This window comes from Lytechinus variegatus, chromosome 1 (assembly GCF_018143015.1).
Source record: "Lytechinus variegatus isolate NC3 chromosome 1, Lvar_3.0, whole genome shotgun sequence".
Classification (NCBI taxonomy): Eukaryota; Metazoa; Echinodermata; class Echinoidea; order Temnopleuroida; family Toxopneustidae; genus Lytechinus; species Lytechinus variegatus.
Window position 1 is genome coordinate 67,633,280 of NC_054740.1, and position 20,463 is coordinate 67,653,742.

The window sequence follows — 20,463 nt, forward strand, 5'->3', positions numbered from 1 at the left end:
ACAGCTCCGTTCTTGTTACCAAAATGAATTAATTTAATTTTCGGATTAACGAACCGTATTTCGTTTTCGGATTTACGAACCTTCGTACTAACGAACCTTATTTCGTTTTCGGATTAACGAACCTCGGAATTACGAATGTATGCGCCCTCGTCATAGCCTATCCTGTGCATGAAGCGAAGGACGCGAAGCGATGTCAAAGTCATTCGCTCAGCTGCTGCTCTGATTGGTGGTTTTTCTAGATGTAAACATAGCCCCAGACACAACTAGACACTTCATTCCAAATTCACAAATTATTATCTCGAATACGTGAAGATGATGGTATAATTCGATTGAAACTTTAATCAAAACAGTTATTCGTTTAATAATTTTAGAAATTACGTTTCAGGTATGGCGTCAAATTTGATATTTTGTGACAGTTGTCTCCCAAATAATTTTGTGTATACCAAAAAACGCACGTTTTACTAGACTAATTCACAAATTGCAGTCCAGCTGATCACGCAGCGCATTATGATCTTGATAGACTTGAAACAGCAACAACTTGAGCATGCATATCGCATCTCAGCTCAGTCTTGGACAACAAAACATCCATTGATTATTATTATCTGAATGTTTTAGGCTTACCTAGAACGCTTATTGGTATAAAACAGAGGTAAGCATCATTTTTTTATTCCATCTTTCCATCTTGCTGTTGAGTTGAGCACGAACTTGGCAGATGCATGCACTGATGCAGAAATAAAAAAAAAAGTGGCAGAATCAGACTGAGGCCTGAGCCTCCAAGCGCTGATCGGCTCAGGGACGATGCGATGCGATGGCTTCACTTCAGCCAGGGAGGGTCTCGGTCGGCGGTGCTTATGCAGGCGGGCAAGGTGTACATGTGCATATTTTTGTGTGTGTGTTGTGTTTTTTTTTGTGAGTGGATGTGTACTCCATCATTCGCTATGAGTGAATCTTTATGGGGGGGGGGGGGTACCTCGAGTGAAGTTTGTGCAGGCTCCACTCCACTTCATTACCACTAGCACTAGGCCTAATTTACTATAGTCAGATCTAAATTGAATAGGCCTAGGCTATATAGCTATACGAAAAGAAATGAGGGGGAGGGGACTGAAGCAGTGAAGCCCCCTAACGTAAGTTAGGCACACCCCCTCTCCCCTGCAGTTCTGCTTGTTCATTGAATGACTTCAATGAGTGCTGCAGCCCATGACTCAAAGTTTTCAAAGACAAAGAAAATAGATGGCTAAAGTGCAGCCTTAGCTGCTTAGGCTTTAGACAGCTGGCAGCCGTCTGTTTCGAGGAGGTTTTTAACATTTTTTTTTTCTCCTCGTACACAGAGACGGGTCGCTATCGTGCAGCCACCATTAGGGGACTTGCAATGCAAAATCCCCCTGTCGGGGCTCTTCAATTTTTGTCTTTATATAATGACTATAAAAATTAACAACTATTGCGACCAAAATGCAAATTAATATTCCCTCTTTCTTGGCATTGATTGCCAAAAAACGGTGAAAAACCAAGTTAAAAGGAACAAAAACAGTGACTTACCTCGGCTGTCACGCAAATTCACTTCCCCGTTTTGTCCGATCTTAAGTACATAAACATATGGCCATTGAGTCCCCTGTACAGATCGCGCTAGAACTTCGGTCTCTGTATTTGGTGAGTGAAGCCAACAGAGTTCAGCTGAACAACCAACATAACAGAGACCAAAGCTTTTGGTCTACTTATCTCTAGCCATCATCTTGAAACTGCTCAAGGTTTCTTTTATTTTCGTCTGTTTGCATGGTTTGTCAGTGGAGTAGTCCAACGGTAACAGCCTTCCTGTCATAGCTTGAAGGGGGGGGGGGCACTTGCATTGATGAATGGATACTATCCGCAACCAAAACACGTAAAAGGACGTCTTTTTCAAGATAGGGCACGTTATGAACGTAATGTAATAAGGGTGTAAAAAACACGAAATAATGAAAAAAGGTATCTATTTCAAATTTGGGAGTGTATAAAAGACTAAAAAAATTTGTAAAGGATCTACTTTTTGCCCCAACAATCAACTACAATCTGATTTGCGCGAGATGTGGAAGGTGGGGCAGTACTACAATGTAAACCCAATGGTGCAGGTAAAGGTAAAACCGACTACCAAAGTTCGTGACATATAACAATTAAAATAACACTTTATTCAGTTCAAAGAATAGTTTTTAAAGTTTCGCTTATTTTTCACAAAACAGTTCTATTGATGCTCAACTCAGTGATATGCAAATGAGAGAGTCGATGATGTCTCTCACTATTTCTTATGTTTTTTATTGTTTGAATAATACAATATTTCAATTTTTACGGATTCGACAATTAGGACCCCCTTGCTCGAACCACAAAGTGTTAAAATGATGGAATTACATGTGTTCAGGGAGGAATGAAACTTTATTTCACATGACAATGATGAGAAAATAAAAACATTTCATATTTCATATAATAAAATACAAAAGAAATAGTGGATGATGTCATCGGTCTTCTCATTTGCATTCTGACTAGGATGTGCATATAACTGTTTTAAAAACTATGCGAAACTTCAAAATGTTTTAATTTTCTTATTTTACTTCCGATTTTGATGAAATTTTCAGTGTTTCTTACTTGTATTTACTTGGATGTTGAGACGTAAAGCAATATGCTTATGTGCCTCTCGTTGAGTTTCTTATCTTTGGTAAGGTCTGTACTTTATATAATAATATACATACATATGCTTCTTTGATTTGTCTCTATCTATTCAAATCAGCTTTTTGTTGGGGTGGACTTGTCCTTTAAGTGGTGCATTTTCAGAATATGGAAAAAAAATATTTAGGGTGCTTTTGGAGACCTCATGGTTGCACATGGTATCCACTCGTCAATGGAAGTGCCCCCCCCCCCCCCCCAGAGCTTGACAGAAGGCAGAAGCTACATCACCAATACCATATATTTGCATCTTGTAAATATGCACAATGCACCTTAACCCAGCTACTCACACACACTGTGTCAACCATATCTGCAAGAATCTTCGAACTTGAAGGAGGCAAATCAACCCAGAAGAAGAGGAGTATTAAAACGCAATTCATAATTGAATAGAAAACTACCAGTCAAGAGCTAGCTAAAATTGTACACAATCTTTATCATTTATATTTCATTACAGTGTCAAAAGATGATTCTCTGGCCCAATCGTTTAATGAAATATTGATCTCAAAGTTCCTGAAAATGTTGTCTTGTCCAGACAAACAACCTGTCCGGAAACAATCTGCTGTAGCTTTTATATACTGACAGCGAGTCCTGATTTGTGCAAAAGTATAGTGACTGCAATGAATTCATCCAAATGTCCATGAAGTCATAATTCTCAATATGAGTTTCGCTTTATTGTGAAATTCCTTTCTTATTTTATTGATATTAATTGATTCTAAAAAGTTTTCTAGGAAAAGATTATGTTTATTTCATTTTAAAAAGTAGCTTGCAATGGATTTTCTTGCTATATGTACTTATTTTAAAACTGTTGACTGCAGTCATACCTTACTCTGGCACAGCAATTTTATCTCCTGATTATATCCAAGTGCAAAATAACTATTATAAAAATGGTAAACAAATTTATGTTTTTTAGAAGATGCTCTTTCAGGACATAATTTGTATGGTTGACAATTTTTTGGGTGTATGTTTTGTTTACTTAAACTGTATCTTAAGTGCATAGGCCATAGGGACTCTCTTTATGTGAATAATATGCACCCTACAAGTAATGATCATTTCTTGTAATTGTTTTGGGGATTGTATATACCAAAGGTAACTCGATCATCAGCCTTCAAATACTTCCATTATTGATTTTACAGCCGTTACTGTTTTCCGATCTGCATCTTTTACTCTGAAGGTCTATGAAGTCACTAAAACTTGACCTCTTTTCATTCTACATGTATTTAATTTTGTAAGAGTATTATAAGTTTTACATGATGTAAATATAATTTTTTAATTTTACAATACATCAATTTTGGATAAAATCTAATGTTATAGAAGTGTTATCTAAAAAAGCTCTTTCTTTTGAGGAACAAAAATATATCTTAAATGCAATTTTCATAGATTTTCATGTAACATTATCCAGGAATTGTGTAATTTTTGTACATCTTTGGACAATACATGCCCCAAATTTCATCAGCTTTTCTTCATAAGGGTGGGGTTTATATGGGTTTCCATTGATTTCAGGATACCATCAAAAGTAGGCCAAATTCTCAATTATTCTCTAGAACCTATAAAACCTTTATTCTGTTCAAGATCAGAATGAATATAAAAAAAATGGAGCTTCTTGAATGCCCCCAATCTATTGACTGGATGGTAGAGCAAGAGTTTTCGAGAACACAAGGTTATGCAATGATTCAACCATGTTTTGTTTGGGACACTGTCACTACTCTTTTGTCTGTCACCAACTAGTGAAAAGAACTCCCATTGTCTCCTGTGGTGGTCTATTCTGTTCAGAGTATCGATCTCTATTATGACTGCCATCCTGTAGGGGGCAAGTGGCTTTTGTGCAAACTCCTTGGCCTAGTTTCTCAATCTTGATTATTGATGAGTGGCGGAGAATTACATAAAACCCTGTTCCCCTGCAGTTCTCTGTACCCCAATGTACACTAGGCCGGCCGGTTCATGCAGGTCACATGGTCATTTAATGTCCTCTGTGAAGATTCAAGTGCAGTCAAAATTTTGGAAAGTACATGTAGAGTTCAATTAGAAGGTCACAGGTAAAAATGTTAACATATTAACATATTTTTCAGTGTTATTGGATTCTGTAAGTTTATTCAGAGAAATTGCATTGCAGATTTTTTGGTTCTGTCATTTGTGTCATCCCTAGGAAATTGATTGTTGATTGTACCAGTATCTTGTACAGTATTCTGGATAAACGAAAATAAAATGAAGTCCTGTAATTTAAAAAGATGACAAATCTTTGGCACCAAATTCACCATTCTGATTTTTGTGTGATTTCCACATTACAATATATGTTTATACTTGCTTTTTTTACATGTACAAATACGTGGACACCTTTGTAGACATGAATTTATTTTGGCTTTTTGACAGATCTTGTGTGACTTGATAGCCTTGTGATTCAGTGTACATTTTATGCTGTTTATTTGAAAATATGGAATAAATGTTTTAATTGACCAGGAGTCTGCAAAGATTAGCAATGATCGCAGAATATATTTTTGTTGATAGATTGCATAAACAATAATCAATTGCTAAAATCAAGCATATGATTAATCGCTAATATATACATGTATGTACATGTATGTATGTGAATACAGGACTGAAAATGATAAACTGCTTGATATCTGTTCTCATCTCCAGCTGCCTTTGTGAAGTCCTCTGAACCACTGGCTTGTCATCCCTGATCAACTTTCATGTTGAAAATGAATGACACTTATTTTGCCAAATTGAAATTTTCATAGTGTTTACTAAATTTTGTATTTGATGATCTTCTTCCATTTTTTTAAGCCTTTACTATTTTTCATCTCTCTGTCAGAGCTGAGAAAAAATTTACTTGGGGCTGAAATGCTAAAAGTAGCCCCAGAAACTATTATAAAAGCAAGAGCTATAGAAAATCCCCAATTGTAGATTATTAAAGGTCAAGTCAACCTCAGAAAAATGTTGATTTGAATCAATAGAGAAAAATCAGACAAGCACAATGCTGAAAATTTCATCAAAATCAGATGTAAAATAAGAAAGTTATAACATTTCAAAGTTTCGTTTACTATATTTTTGACACATAGTTATATGAATGAGCCAGTTACATCCACATGAGAGAGTCAATGATGTCAATCACTATTTCTTTTGTTTTTTATTGTTTGAATTATACAATATTTCAATGTTTACGAATTTGATGATTACGACCTCCATGCCTGTAGCACAAAATGTTAAAATAATGGAATTCAACATGTTCAGGGAGGAATGAAACTTCATTTCACATGACAATGACGAGAAAATCAAAATATTTCATATTCCATGTAATAAAATACAAAAGAAATAGTGAGTGAGTGATGTCATCAGTTCCCTCATTTGCATACCGACGGAGATGTGCATATGACTGTTTTGTGAAATAAAGTGAAAATTTAAAATGTCATAACTTTCTTATTTTACATCCGATTTTGATGACATTTTCAGTGTTATGCTTGTTGAATTTTTTTCTTTTTATTCAAATAAAGTTTTTTTGGGGGTGGACTTTGTAAAATTTTAATAGCCCATCAAAATAAAATGGTATGTTTTTGCCTGTGTCAGAAAACTCAGAATGACTCTGATGAAACTGTACTGCACATATTTGTTTATTTGTGATTTTTATTTGTTCATTGACCACCCTGGTCATTTATGCCATGGTACAATGCATCGTACCAAGTGAAGGATGAAGGATATACAAAAAAGAGAAAATTAGGATTATCCTCCTTAATCCCGAGTTGAGAAAGGAAGACACATTAGACTTGTTGAAGATTCTTTCAAGCATGCACTTTTCTTTCACACAGATTTCATTGTGCAGGTCTTTCTTTTGCTTCAACGTTTTTGTAACTTTTCAAAGTAACAGTAATTGTTTGTTGTGACTTTAAATAGTCTATTATTCTCAAGTTATTGATGCTACATGTGAAGTTCTTACACATAATAATGAGCATGTGTATTACTATTTTCTGTTTTAGAATTTTCCTAAATTATCTTTGGGTAAAACTTGTTGAGGGCAGTTTTTGTGATTGTGGATACATGTATGTCTTGAACCACCCCCTCTGCCCCCCCCCCCCCTCTCTCTCTCTGTTTTTTATTGTTTGAATTATACAATATTTAAATTTTTACGAATTAGACAATTAGGACCTCCTTGCCTGAAGCACAAAATGTTAAAATAATGGAATTCCACGTGTTTAGGGAGGAATGAAACTTCATTTTACATGACAATGACGAGAAAATCAAAATATTTCATATTTCATATAATAAAATACAAAAGAAATAGTGAGTGAATGATGTCATCAACTCGCTCATTTGGATGTAGCTGGCTCGTTCATATACATGTAACTATTCTGTTGAAAATACGCGAAACTTTAAAATGCCATAACTTTCTTATTTTACATCCGATTTTGATGAAATTTTCAGTGTTGTGCTTGTTGAATTTTTCTCTTTTTATTCAAATCTAGTTTTTGTTGGGGTGGACTTGTCCTTTAAAAGACCCATATTGCCCTCGTCTAAAGACTCAGGCGGATATATGATTCTTTTGCTGGCAATATATTTGATGTTCCCCTCAAGGCCAGTCAATATCATATAAATATTTATTATAATTTATATCAGTCTTCATAGCAGCCTAAAGTAATTCATGAGAAAAATGTGGCATTTCTGAACTTGTGCCTGAAATAAAGAGCCTGTGTTTGTAAAATGGTTTGTAAGAGCTGGGTGCAAAGGAATCTTTCAAAGATGTGCTGCAAAATAAAAATTCATCAAATGTGAGAGAAAATCTTTTAATTATTTATCGAGTCAATACAGGAAATTGAAATTTTGGAATGCATATTACAGGAAGAAATGAATGATTCTGATTGGTTATTTAAAAGTGAAGCTGGAATTGATTTCATACTTTACATTACAATCTCTATGACTGTAGACTTCTAGTCTGCTGGGCAAACCCTTCACTCGAGTAAAGGGTCTGAATTGCAGCCTACTCATGCCTTGTGTACTGAAGGCCCTCTGCAAGTTTTGTATGTGCTAGTCTTTGCGTGGAGGCACACTTGTTGATTAAAGTTACTATCAGGGTCTGTACTTGCAGACTACAGTAGACTTCCACTTATAATATCTTGAGCCTGAATTGAAGCTATATAGATTGCAGTATTAGATAACCTACTCGACTGAGTTGCCTTGACTCCACCATCTTCATTTCTCATTCATTCCTATCCATACACAGGCAGTATCATCCGTCTAGACTTGCTCGGTATCAGTCGGACATTGATTAAGACGGAAAGATGGCTACAATTCCCACGGGTACAATCTTAGCAGCACAGAGGTGTCGTGAGGTACAGCGTCATCAGAAATTGGCTTCGCTGCGGTCAGAGCCCATCGGTATTGCTGGGTCTCCGATAGGATCTCCAGAATGCACACCTCCGGCTAGCCCAAGAAAAACAGGTATATGGCTTCGCTGTGTGTTGTGTAATACAGAGGGACTGTCTCTCAAGTGGATATAAATTCTCCCGACTTTGAATCACAAGGTCTGGGGTTCAAATCCCACAGCAGCACTCGCATCCTCTGGCAAGGCATTTATCTACATTTGCCACTCTGTACCCAGGTATTGCTAATGGTTATTTTTTAGGAAGAAATTCTTTATTAATGGTGAGTATCCATCAGGATAGCCATGCACCATGTAAAGCTGCAGTGATATTATGCAGCTCTTAGAAACATTGTAATTTTGCGATATAATCATATAAATGTTGCATATTTTTATATTATCATTATTAGTGTTGTCATCATCATTATCATCATTGTTATATTTATTTTATGTTGCATCCCTTTATTACATGTATGTTAAGTTGGAAAGTTTTTTTGGGAAGAGGGAAGTGAGTGTAGGTCTGTCACGTCGTCCATTCTCTGTAATCCCGACTATCTTGACATTTTACAAATACCAAACACTTTCATGAGTTTCATCCATACATCTTGCAGACTGATCAACATCAGCGAGACAGAAACTGTTATTTTACTATTTATATGCCCAATTACAGCAAAAATGTATCGTCTTGAAAATACATCTAAATGTAGTACTTAGAAGAGTCCCCTTTCTTATTTCAACTGCTCTGGTTGTAATGTACAGTCATTCTGATTCATGAACCAATGAAAGTTAAAAAATAAGCAAACGGGGAGCAAGCACGTTGTAAAGTATTTACATGTAGCTACCAAATGTACAGAAACCACAGGTGTTCAATTTTATGATTTGTTTCCTTGTTTGATGTAACAAAGATAGTTGCAGTGAACTGTACAAATATATTTTTTTTTTTTATTATAAAAGCAATTAAAATACTGGTAGCCTATCATCATGTTGAGAAAGAGGCCCTTTTCTTGAATGGGTGTATGTATATTTACATGCTGGAGACAGGGATGTTTGTACTCGGATAATACATTTGGAAAATGCAGCTCATAATTGTCAGACCCTGTATGCCACACATGAAATATTGTGATGAAATGAATCCAAACGTCACAAAACCAGTATTTGTGCAGAACTTTGTTTCTGCATGGCAGGGCTTGCCTTGGTAAAAATTCATTATTACAGTGAGTGGTAGTGTGCATCAATAGATCTGGGATTTTTTCAAAATACATTAATATTGAAGGTCATACATGTAGTTGATGAATGTGGGTTTTTCACTCTGTTGACGACTTGCCTCATTCAGCCCTCGCTGCCTGCATTTATTGATTTTTTATCTGACTGGTTTTCAGAAATCCATGATGTATTAAAAATGCCATTAACTCGAGCTGCTAGGAGTAGAAGCCATGTTTGCACTATCTTCATGGTTTAATTGCCTACTCTATGATTTTTGTTACTGATTTTTTTTTTCTTTTTGGTCAAACCGTTTCTTTTGTATTAACAGTTTTCCTGTGGATATAATTATCAGCAATTTTTAAAATATTTATTGCAACTACACTGAAGATAATCATTGGCATTGAATTGTCATTGGCTTGCATTTATCCCAACATACTTGGCATTTCAAGGAATATTTTTCATGAATTCTTTTGAGGCTGATTTGATCCAGATGTGTCTGCTGGGCAATTCCAAATAATAAACCTTTTTACAAGTACATCGTACCCCAATTTTTCCAAGTTTTACTTCACTTCATAGACTGACCAAGTCATGGTGAGAGCATTACAGACTATCAAAAGAACAAGAAATCAGAGAGGCTGTTCTCACTACGTTCCTAAAACTAGTTTAGTGGAAACTAGTTTAACGCATAGTGAGAACGGTCAAAGCGGTCTTGGAAGTGATCTTCCAAACCAGTTTGGAAAACCACCTCGCGATGCAGTTTTCAAGATTGCTTTGTCTCGTTAAAGTGGTTTTAGCGTGAGGACACAACCGTTCTTCGGGAAGCGATCTTCGCACATTTTTAGCGCGCTACTCCACAAGACAGGTGTAGAATGCCTAAGCTGCGGTTTCGAATTTCGCGCGAAATGTTTCACCCCACCGAGAGCGTTTCCATAGCAACAAGAGCGCTTTACATGAAGTGATTTTGAATATTACTTTCGTGTGATCAAGTGGGAACGCTAGCAAAGCGTAATGAGAATGGCCTCAGAGACAGAGAATTTCATGAAAGTCCCACATATAGGGCAGGGTGACCAGATTTTACAAAATGAAATATGGGACAATCGACAAAAACGATCAACAAAGAAGGCTACACAGTGTTACACCTGCAAAAAATTATAAAGTATTGGAAGGGAGGGTGAACGAAAGAATGAAGTAGAGAAATAAAAGAGATGAATTGAGAAGAAAGAAAGAAAAAAATTAAGGGGAAAATGACGGAAAAAATGAAAAAAAGAATAAAAGAAAGTTAGAATAAAAGGATGAAAAAAAAGAATCGAATACAGAAAGAAAGAAAAAGAAAGGAATGGAAGAAGAATAAATGTGTGAAAAACAAAATAAAGGAGAGAAAGAAAAAAAGAAAGTAAGAAAAAGGAGGAGGAAAGAAAGAATGAGGGAAAGAAAAATGTTTTCTTTATTAATTCTTTGAAAGAAAGAAAGAAATAAACAAAGAAGGAAAACAGTAATTGAGGAGGGAAGGAAGGAATTAAGGGAGGGAGAGAAAGAATAAGGGAAAGAATTAGAAGGAAAATAAAATAAAGAATGAAAGAAAGGAGGAAAGAGAGGGAAGAAGAATGAAGCAAGGAGGGAATGAAAACATAATGGAAGAAGTGAAAGATTTAAAAGAAAAAGGATAGGAAAGGAGGGGGAGAAAAATGTTTAATTAAAGAAAGAAAAAAGGAAATATATAAGGGAAATTTGATAAAGAAGACGGGTAAGAAAAAGGAGGAAAGAAAGAAAAATGAACAGAGAGAGAGAGAAAGGATCAGGAAAGATAAATAAAGATAGATGGAACAAAAACGAGCAAGCAGGAAGGATAGAAAAGAAAGAAAGAGCAAAAAAGTTCAAACTTCAAGCAAAAAAAAATCCAACCATGTAACAAAAATCATGATATTTGATGTTTTTCAAATGTACATGTATATCTAAAATTAAAAAGTGTATTAGAAACGAAAAAAAAATTCGAAGTGATATTTTTTTTAAACTTAAGAATTGAAACAACCAGATCTAGTTATGAAAACTCAATAACTTCTGAGTACATCTCCAAATCAGTAATCTGAGAACCCATAATATAATACAAATTTCACTCCGATTTTGTGATTATTTTGGCATGTTTGGTGGAGAGAATCTGCTCCGATCCTACATGCCTAGCTACATGTAGTAGCCTGCCACACAGTGGCAGGAGGCCAGTTCATTTGCGATGTATTGGGTTTAAGAAAATCTCCCCAGAACTTGCAAAAGTTAATTTATCGATTTTATTGTTGTCTCTGCTTCGTCATCTGTTGGTTATTTTGAAGAAAATTTGTCACTTTAAAATACATTTTGTTCAATATTCTGAAATAAAGGAGAAAAACGTGTCCTGGGAAGGGTTCCCGGGAAATACAGGACGCCTGGTCACCCTGATATAGGGGGTCGGAATTCGGATGTACATATTTTATGGAATTGCCCTGCTTTTGCTTGTTATCCCTCATAGTAATGTATGTACCTCTTTTGATGCAAATCATGGCTGTTTTGCCTTTACTGAGTTTACTTTACTCCTTAATATTCGCAATGTCCATTTTGTAATTTATCATGCTTCTATCAAAAGATTCCTAATTGTTATCAAATTTTCAAAAATGGATATTGTCGACTCTATCATTTGCATCATTATTTTCTTCATTTTCAAGATGGGCAATGAAAGTGCCTTTGGAATGTAGACAGGCTCATTAAAAACAAGTTGGTGTTTTGCAATGATCTCTCATTTGGTTCATATTTTCAACAGCTTCTTACAATCAATTTGAGCAGAATGAAGTGGCCTAGTCATGGGCCATATACCTACTTGTATTTTTATACTAGATCGTCTGTGACATGAAAAAGGAAAGCATAGTGATAAAGCATGCTTCTTCAGCATGCATTTTGCGTGAATCACCCTTAAGTCAAAGTCATGACCCCAATAGTGGGTTGATTACCTTGAAATATGAGTTAGAGACTTGGCAGACTTGTGATCAGATTAGCAATAGGCAACAGCTGTAGGCCTACTAAATTCCACAGGGTTCATAATTTCACCTCAAAATCTCGGATTTTTCTATTGTCCCAAAAAGATTCCCAATACAACCACTTTGTTTATTGTCCCAATACAGTTTTCCGCTTGTTTGAAACACTTTTTAGGCATTTTCCGAGTACAACGTCAACTTTGTGCACCTGAACAGACTGCTCAAGCATCATTCTATTGTGCAATGAAATATCTTTTATTTAAAAAGGCATTTGAATTTTATTTTCGTACCCATGTTTGTACCAGGGAAGTGTCTCACTCCCACTTCCCTGTTTGTTCTTTATACAATAGTAAAAGTTTCAACATGGGGGTGTTGTGGTGTAGTGGTTTCGAATTCTCTTCTTTCAATCAGAGGGACATGGGTTCAAATACCAGCCATGGGGTGTTTTCCTTCAGCAAGAAATTTTCCATTACTGTGCTGCTGCAACCCAGGTGAGGTGAATGGGTACCAGGCAGGATTAATTCCTTGAATGCAATAACCCGCTTTAGCAGCTGGAGCTCAAGCCGGGTAGTATATAGTGCGTCTTGAATAAGCAACTAGATAAAATGCTATTATTATTATAGCCTCTTAATACCATTTTTTTACCTCCTTGGGTTTACCGTAAAACATGCACATGTACGCTACTAGCATCTGAGAAATACTGACTTCAATGAACATTGAAGGATGTTGCGGATGCCAGGTTGAACACAATGCCATTTCAGGGACCAAATTATTTTTGTACAAAAGTCTGCTTTCATGATTATTTTGTCTAATCCTACTGGTTCTACGCCTGATTCAAGGACGCATATTTTCAGCCCATTCTCAGCCATGTTTTGTATTTTTGTATCGAGGCCTACATGTATGCATGTGGACCCTTTGGGTTGCAGTTATTTTATGTCAATGTGCAATTCTATGCCCTGGCCAATTGAAATTATAATAGTATAAATAATTACTCCTGATGGCATCTTCAGAACAGTGCATGTTGTGGGGAAATGAAGGATGAATTAAAGATTTTGATAAGAACTGCACACCGTTGAGGAAATTTGTCGATGCTACACCCCCCCCCCCCTAATTGGCAAACTGCCATGTTTGTAGGCTGTTACATATTTTGTCAAGCAGTATTTCATGGCATACTATCTTAAAATCTTTATTAGATTATTTTGAGCACAGCATACATCAATCTAGAATACAATTGAATTCTGCGCTGGAAAGGTCAGATGATGCGAAAAAGTACTGCATACCCTCCACTCTCCAGATATATACCAATAGAACATATGTTGCTTATCAAATTGTGCTCATCAAAAAGTGCCATTAGTCAGGGACTCTGGAATAGATTGCATGTGATAAAATGACCATGCTACATTGCTACTGCAGTATGGTGAAGTTTTTAATATGTTATGTATCAAATGAGGAGCTTGGTTCCAAGAGGTTTTACACACACATGTACATGTATGTGCCCACATTGCATGATTTGAAAATTGAGTAATTCAGTCTTTAATAGATTTGTTGTTGAAAGTTTAAAATTCAAGTTTGAAAGTATACCATTATATTTTTCTGATATTTTGTCAGAGATGCCTCGGGGGGGGGGGGGGGGAACCAGTCAATTGTATTGCTGTACACACGTGTGGCCAAATTATTTCCAAACACCCCCTTATCAAATTTTCTCTGTGTGCAAAATAACCCCCTAAACAATTTCAATTTTATCGCGGGCTTTATTTCACACATTTTGGCCCCTAAACAAGTTGTCGCCAGAATATGAACCTGGGGAAAAAGCTTGAGGGAAAAAAACATACCCTAAACACGTTTGGCTAGTCTTTAAAAAAAATCTTTGGAAAAAAGAAACATACCCTAAATACGTTTGACCCTGCAATAGATGCATTGACAAGAATTTCAAAACTACCCTTTTTTGGAAAATCAGCGTTTTTGATACCCTTAACGAGTGCACGCGAAGACCACGTCCAAAACTGTAAAAACACCCCTTTATACACTTTTTTTTTGTCACACGACAATTTCAAATTGCACCATTTGAATGTACATGTAGGTTCAGTGTATATCTGAGATAAGGCATCTATGAAATTGAAAAGTACAATCAGATGGGAAAAATAATTTACGCATGACAAAATTACAAAATGGATTCTGCTGGTGAACAGTACAGTCTGTGGTATAGGTACATGTACGACATCTCACCCTGTTTTCATTAATCCTGGCCTATCAAATTGGAAAGTACGAGTATTAGAGACTCCAGTATGCATTCACCAAATTACAAAAGAGACAGTCTGTACATCATCAAAATACATTCTCCAACAATTTAATTTGCAAATTTAATAGAATTGAATGGATGAAGGTATGAAATATTTTCTAATTTGTTGACTTCACCACATCATACCGAAATGTATGTTATTTCAGCCGGTTCGCTCTATTAAGCATTTTTTTTACACTGTACACGCACTAATGCATCCAAGCCTGCATTAAATAAAGCGAAACAATATGAAACTATAAAGCAAAGAACAGTAAACAGGAAATGTTGTCATATATACGTGTGTTTTCTTTAGACTGTGTTGATATACATACGTACTGCACCTGTATGTTTGTATGTTTTTTGTAATTGTAAACTTTAAGGTTTATATTTGAATTACAACAAAATTGATGAATGATTTTTCTAAAAATCAAACAATTAGCTTGGTTGTATAGATTACAAATGTGAGGGGAAAGGATCAGGCAAAAAAAAATCACAACTTACTGCCTAAATCTGCAACTTTGGATTTAGCTTTAACATTGCTATGAATGGGAATTTAGAGGGCTCTTTTTTTCTTTCTTTTTTTTTTGTTCTGAGCATTGCATGGGTTAAATCTTGCCCTCAGCCCTTATGTGATTTCCCCCCCCCTGAAAAGGATAGTTACACACAATTTGAGACGTGTATTGATTTCATTTTCAGATCTGTGCAAACCTGTCACAGTAGTTTGTCCCTTCTGCCTGGAAAAGAAAAGAATACCATTTTGTAAAGGTGATAGTTTTGTGTTCCACTCCAAAGCCTACCCCAGTAAAGCCCTTCTTTAATGATTTGATGCATTGATTGTGCTCGAAACCCGGGGGGGGCACTCAGTATATAACGCATAGTGGGTATGTGCCGCGGAGGGGACCCCCATTTTTACACTCAAATTTCCGTTCCAGGGCATAGCATTTTTGTCTTTTTGAGCAAAAGAACTAAGAAAGCCGCTCCAAGGCATAGCATTTTCTTCTTATCGAGAAAAAACAAGAAAGAAATCCGCTCCAAAGCTTCGCATATTTTTCGGTGCGCCGTTCCGATCGCATTGTTTTGCTACAATGAGCTGCAATTTTGGTGAAAAGCGGCCGCCGAGCGCTCTCAGACCATCGCCTCAGCTCTCTAGCTGCGCCAGCGCACCCGGCGGAGGCCGCGTTAGCTGCATCATGCACGCATTTCCGTTCCACAGGGATGCATATACGCACTCACACGCTGGCGATCCGTTCCAAGGACCCCCGTTTTCACAAACATTTGTAGTTCCGAAGCCCGTTCCGAGGACCCTCCTTTTTACAATAAGCCCGCTCCAGGGCCCCCGTTTTTTGTCTCGCCCGCGGCACACCCCCACCACTTTTTTGGTCGAGTGCCGCCCCCCCCCCCCCCCCCCCCCGGGCTCAAAACAAAGTTTTCAAGATCTAAGAATCATCAAACCATTAATCTAATCATATACATCTAGTACTGATCTCATGGGCAGTTGGGCACCGTATGACTCATTCTAATGTTCAGTCCAGGTCCCAAACGGAAAAAGTTAAGTTTTGCTTGCCATGATATAGAAGTATTTGAACTCTGTCTAGTATATAATTTGCGCAATATCCTATTACGAAAACATGAGTTGATTGAGTCAACAGATATATGTGTGCAACCCTGCACGTAGTATTTGCTTCATTCACACTATACAAAATTCATGGTATGTGAGGAGAACTTTTAAAGTCCTCATTTTCTGACTTTTAAAGATGATTAGATTTCCCAATTTGAATTTGTTGACAAGTGTTATGAAAGATTATGAATAAAAGTATAAAAAGAATCATGAAATACTTGCTGTGTGAAATATACAATCTAAAATCTAACATTTATGTGTAAAATTGTGAATTGAAAAGAAGTTGGGTCCCCCTATGAAATAGAATTTTAGCATGGAGAAACACTATATTAATATCCCTATGATTTCAAGGTCAGTCTTGGAATAAGTTTGGATACAAGATTAGAGTCTGTGTGCAGTGGGCCTATTTTAGAAAAATGAAAAAAAAAAACATGAAAAAGAATGGTACAAAAGTGAGAGTGATTTTTTGAAATAAAGAATCACTATAGATATTGATATGAAGTTTAATATACAAGAGTTGATACAATTGTTCGGCAAGATTGATCATTAGTTCACTTTGAAATTTACATTATTGAACCTGTACCAAATTTATATTGTGAAGAAATAGTTAGAATGCTCTTATTGTCGAATTGATTGAAAATAAGTGTTGAAATGAACATGTTTGTTACAGGTAGTTTTTGTAAAATTCTATTTACATTTTCTCAATATGAAGCATCCTTCAATTTACAACACCTAGATTATGCATTTTTCTTCAGGCTATATGCATGTACATGTAGTGTATTATTTTTACAAATAATATTTTGTTGATTTTCCAGATTCAAGATGATTTGATATTAGAGTGTCTGTGTATTTGTGTAAATATTCTAATGTGAACAGGTATAAAGTGACAGTGATGAATAATCTATGTGAAACTGAAATTTGATGTGAACAAGAACATACACGTAGACATGAATTTGGGTTGCAATGTTTACAAAGTAAACAGTTTTCAAAGAATTATGTCATCATAATTGCTTTGAAATTGACATGCATACATGAATTCATGATAATTTTGAAGTGATGCACATTATTAAAAGCAATAAGGATCGAAACCACAACATCCAAAGCTCAGGATGTGGATAGATGGCTATTGACATTTATTTGTATAGTAAGTTGGAATTGAATTTGATGGAAATAATTCCTTGTAATGAAATTAAGAAATTACAGTATATGGTTGTTTTTTTAATAGAACTTTTATAGAACTCCTATATCACTCTCTCTTTCCCTTTCCCCTTTCTTATTTCTTCTCTATTACATGTACTCTCTGATATTTCTTCTATTTTCTAAAACTCCTCTGCTTATATACATGTAGATCTGTTTCCATCTTTGATCTTTTTAATACAAGAGGTTTGGTTTTATATTTTGTTCCTTAGTTTTGATGCTCTTTTCTTGGATCAGTTTTTATGTGTTTCACAATCCCTTTTCTCTTCATTGTAATTACATGTACATGTATGTACCTTATAATCATTTAATGCAGTGTACTGTGTACAGTTATTGTTTGAAGTTAATGTATACCCTTTCTTTTTTCTCTCTCTCTTCATACAGAGTTTGGTGTGAACACATTTGCCAAGCTCTACCAGCTGATCCACCCCCGCTCCATGCCCCAGGAGGGGGAGATAGGGGCTCCTGGTAGTCCCCGCCAGGGGGCATCCCATTCCAAGTTCTCCCAGCTCCTTCACCATCGCTCCGTATCCCATGAGAGTGATATGACGTCCCCTCCTATGAGTCCTACCAGCCCAGGATTAGATGCATCCCATTCCAACCTTTCTCCCATCATGCATCACCAGGAGACATCGGTCGGAGGGTCGGCGAGCGGCCAGACCCAGAGCCTGGAGGCGTCACACCACACCTCCTCCATCACCTCCATGACGTAGATTAAGCCTACCCTCAGCATACATAAAACCCAACCAAGACGTCGTCGCGCTGCCAGGCACGACCCAACATACCCACACAGCTCTTTCTCAGAGTGAAACTAGAAAAGGAACCTGTGTTTTGTTGCAATATCATATATATGCTAAAGATTATACTTGTAGAAATGCCATGTTGTGCACTGTATGGTGCTTTAGTGAAGACCCCTATTAGGGCATTGATTTGTGTGTGTGTGTGTGTTGTCTGTGTAAATTTAATATAGTGGATATATAATGATGTTTTTTAATGGCAGTTATAGAGTTCATTTTCACTTTAAACAGTAACATCTTTTTCTATCATTGTGCTATTGATTGCTATAAGGGCCCCATAGCTTTTTGAACTATTTGTGGCAGATATACCACCCAAAGAGTTTGTTTGCCCGGTCTGAGTGACCCTATAATTTGAGTTATCTCACAGAAAGTGTTGGCAATAGAGGGCATAGTCTACCACAAGTTGGCTTTTGGACAAATAAGAGCTTCAGCAGATGCAATTATTTGAGTTCTTTATTAAAGCTGGGAATATACATGGACTGTAGTGCCTTAAACTTCCTGACATGTCATTTTGCAGAAGAACAAATAGGGGCTACCCTAGGTAAATATAATGTTATGATTATTATAGTAGATATAAAATATATTTTTGATATTTATGGTGTGTAATCTAAGTCACACATTCTTCTATAAAAATAAGAATAATTGGATGTCAGAGTACGGGCTCTAAAGAAGACTTGTGGAAATCCTGAAAAGGATTTGAAAGAATAGAGATTTTATCCGTACAGTGCATTAATAAAGGGGGATGCGACATACTTAATTTTTTCGCTTTTTAAAAGGTGAGTCATGGATGCGGGTGTTCTCAATTCGATGTCACCCCTTGCAAAGATATGATTTTCTGAATGCCACTGCTTATGTATGTCTAGAATCAATACCATTCTTAGCCAATCTGTGTGGATGGGTAATGAATCTTAGAATTAGCTGTATGTTCAATAGGCCCCTGCTTGGGTCTATAACTGCATCATGAGTGAGCCCTCTATCATTCCTTTCTGAACGGACAAATATTTTTTGAATTTGTGGCGTTGATTAACATCACCAACTGTCATATTAGGGTCACTCAGAAAAAATCATGCTTTTCTGAATATTCCATTATCATCATGTTTCTAATATCTTTCTGTTTTCTATAGAAAGTTTTTCTCTTTTACGATATTGAATAAAAAAAAATGGAAATTGTATTATGCATGTACAGTATATGAAAACATGTCATGTGATTGTGAAATAGATTGCAAGTATTTGTTTGTTGTTCTTTTAAAAGCGATGTGATACTAATTATCAAGTAGATCATGTTGGTAATTATCCAAAGTTTGAACATATTATGCATTCCACATGGTTGTGCGAACCAATTAATTTATCAAGATGTTGCAGAATGTGAAATCATGTTAAAATGAAACTTTTCTGATGGTATAAAAGGTGTTTTGGGGCCATATTCAGGAAAAAAATAGTGGGTATATTATTAAAGGTGATCTACATGTACAGCTATTGCCCTGGAAAGCAAGTACCTCTTTTTATGGATGTTGTTGAGGCATGCCTCAAGGTCATATTTTTCCGGCCTTGGCCCAGCTTTAGGCCGAGTTACATGTACAAAGTCTATGGGAGGTTTCCTCCAGTTAGTGATTCAAAAATTCTGGCCTCATGCACATCCCTGCCCCTTTCCGAAAAGATCTTTATGGTTTTCCAAAATGTTGATGTGAAACCACTTGTGTCGGCTAAATATTTGGCCTTACGTAGCCAGCCCAAATCTTAAGCTTTTAAGCTCGCCTGTGTTTGTGGTTATGTCTGGTGCTTTTGCCTGCTCCAATGCAGTGAAGAAGCTTTGGCCTGCCATCTTGGCCTTGTGAAAGACTTACATTAGGCGGTTTCAGACCGCCTCGAAGTTCGCCAGTTCCAGGTATTCTCTGATCGGGAAATTTACCCCGATCAGAAAATACCAGGTATTTTGGTAATGTGAAAGCAAACTACGCGTAATTTCCCCGAAAGAAAATACCCGCTAAATAGTAGGTACTTGGCGAAATTACGAGAACTTTCGTGGGGATTTTTCCAAGGTCGCAGGTATTTTGGCGATGTGAAAGCAAATTACGGGAACTTTTATCCCAGCGTGTCGTTGGGCGCGGCGGCGTGGGTGGCTGCTGGGCTAGTGATTTTGAATCTCGCGCCTTGTCTGCTTATCAGACCATACTACGCATGCTCGTAACTTCGGGAACTTATTCCGAAGGATGTGTTTCGGGGCGGTGTGAATGCAGGAATAATTAACGGGTATTTTTTAGCCTTAAAAAGTTCTCGTAATTTAGCGGGGATTCTTGCAGTTTGAACAGATTTTGACAAGCCAGAGGATCATTTAC

The 20,463-nt window shown here is 36.6% G+C and overlaps 1 protein-coding gene across 3 annotated transcripts; it reads left to right on the plus strand.

Annotated features, from left to right (window-relative positions):
• Window positions 1-559: 559 nt before the first annotated feature.
• LOC121420609 lies at window positions 560-19,550 on the plus strand. Of its 3 annotated transcripts, none has more exons than XM_041615275.1 (3): window positions 560-649; window positions 7,898-8,115; window positions 17,715-19,550. In XM_041615275.1, exons 2-3 carry the CDS (start codon window positions 7,956-7,958, stop codon window positions 18,041-18,043), a joined length of 489 nt encoding a protein of 162 aa, XP_041471209.1. In that variant the 5' UTR covers window positions 560-649; window positions 7,898-7,955; the 3' UTR covers window positions 18,044-19,550. The 3 variants fall into 3 exon arrangements, with proteins under 3 accessions (XP_041471209.1, XP_041471222.1, XP_041471216.1); XM_041615288.1 differs by lacking the exon at window positions 560-649 and adding an exon at window positions 830-866; XM_041615282.1 differs by lacking the exon at window positions 560-649 and adding an exon at window positions 4,489-4,721.
• The last annotated feature ends 913 nt before the right edge of the window (window positions 19,551-20,463 follow it).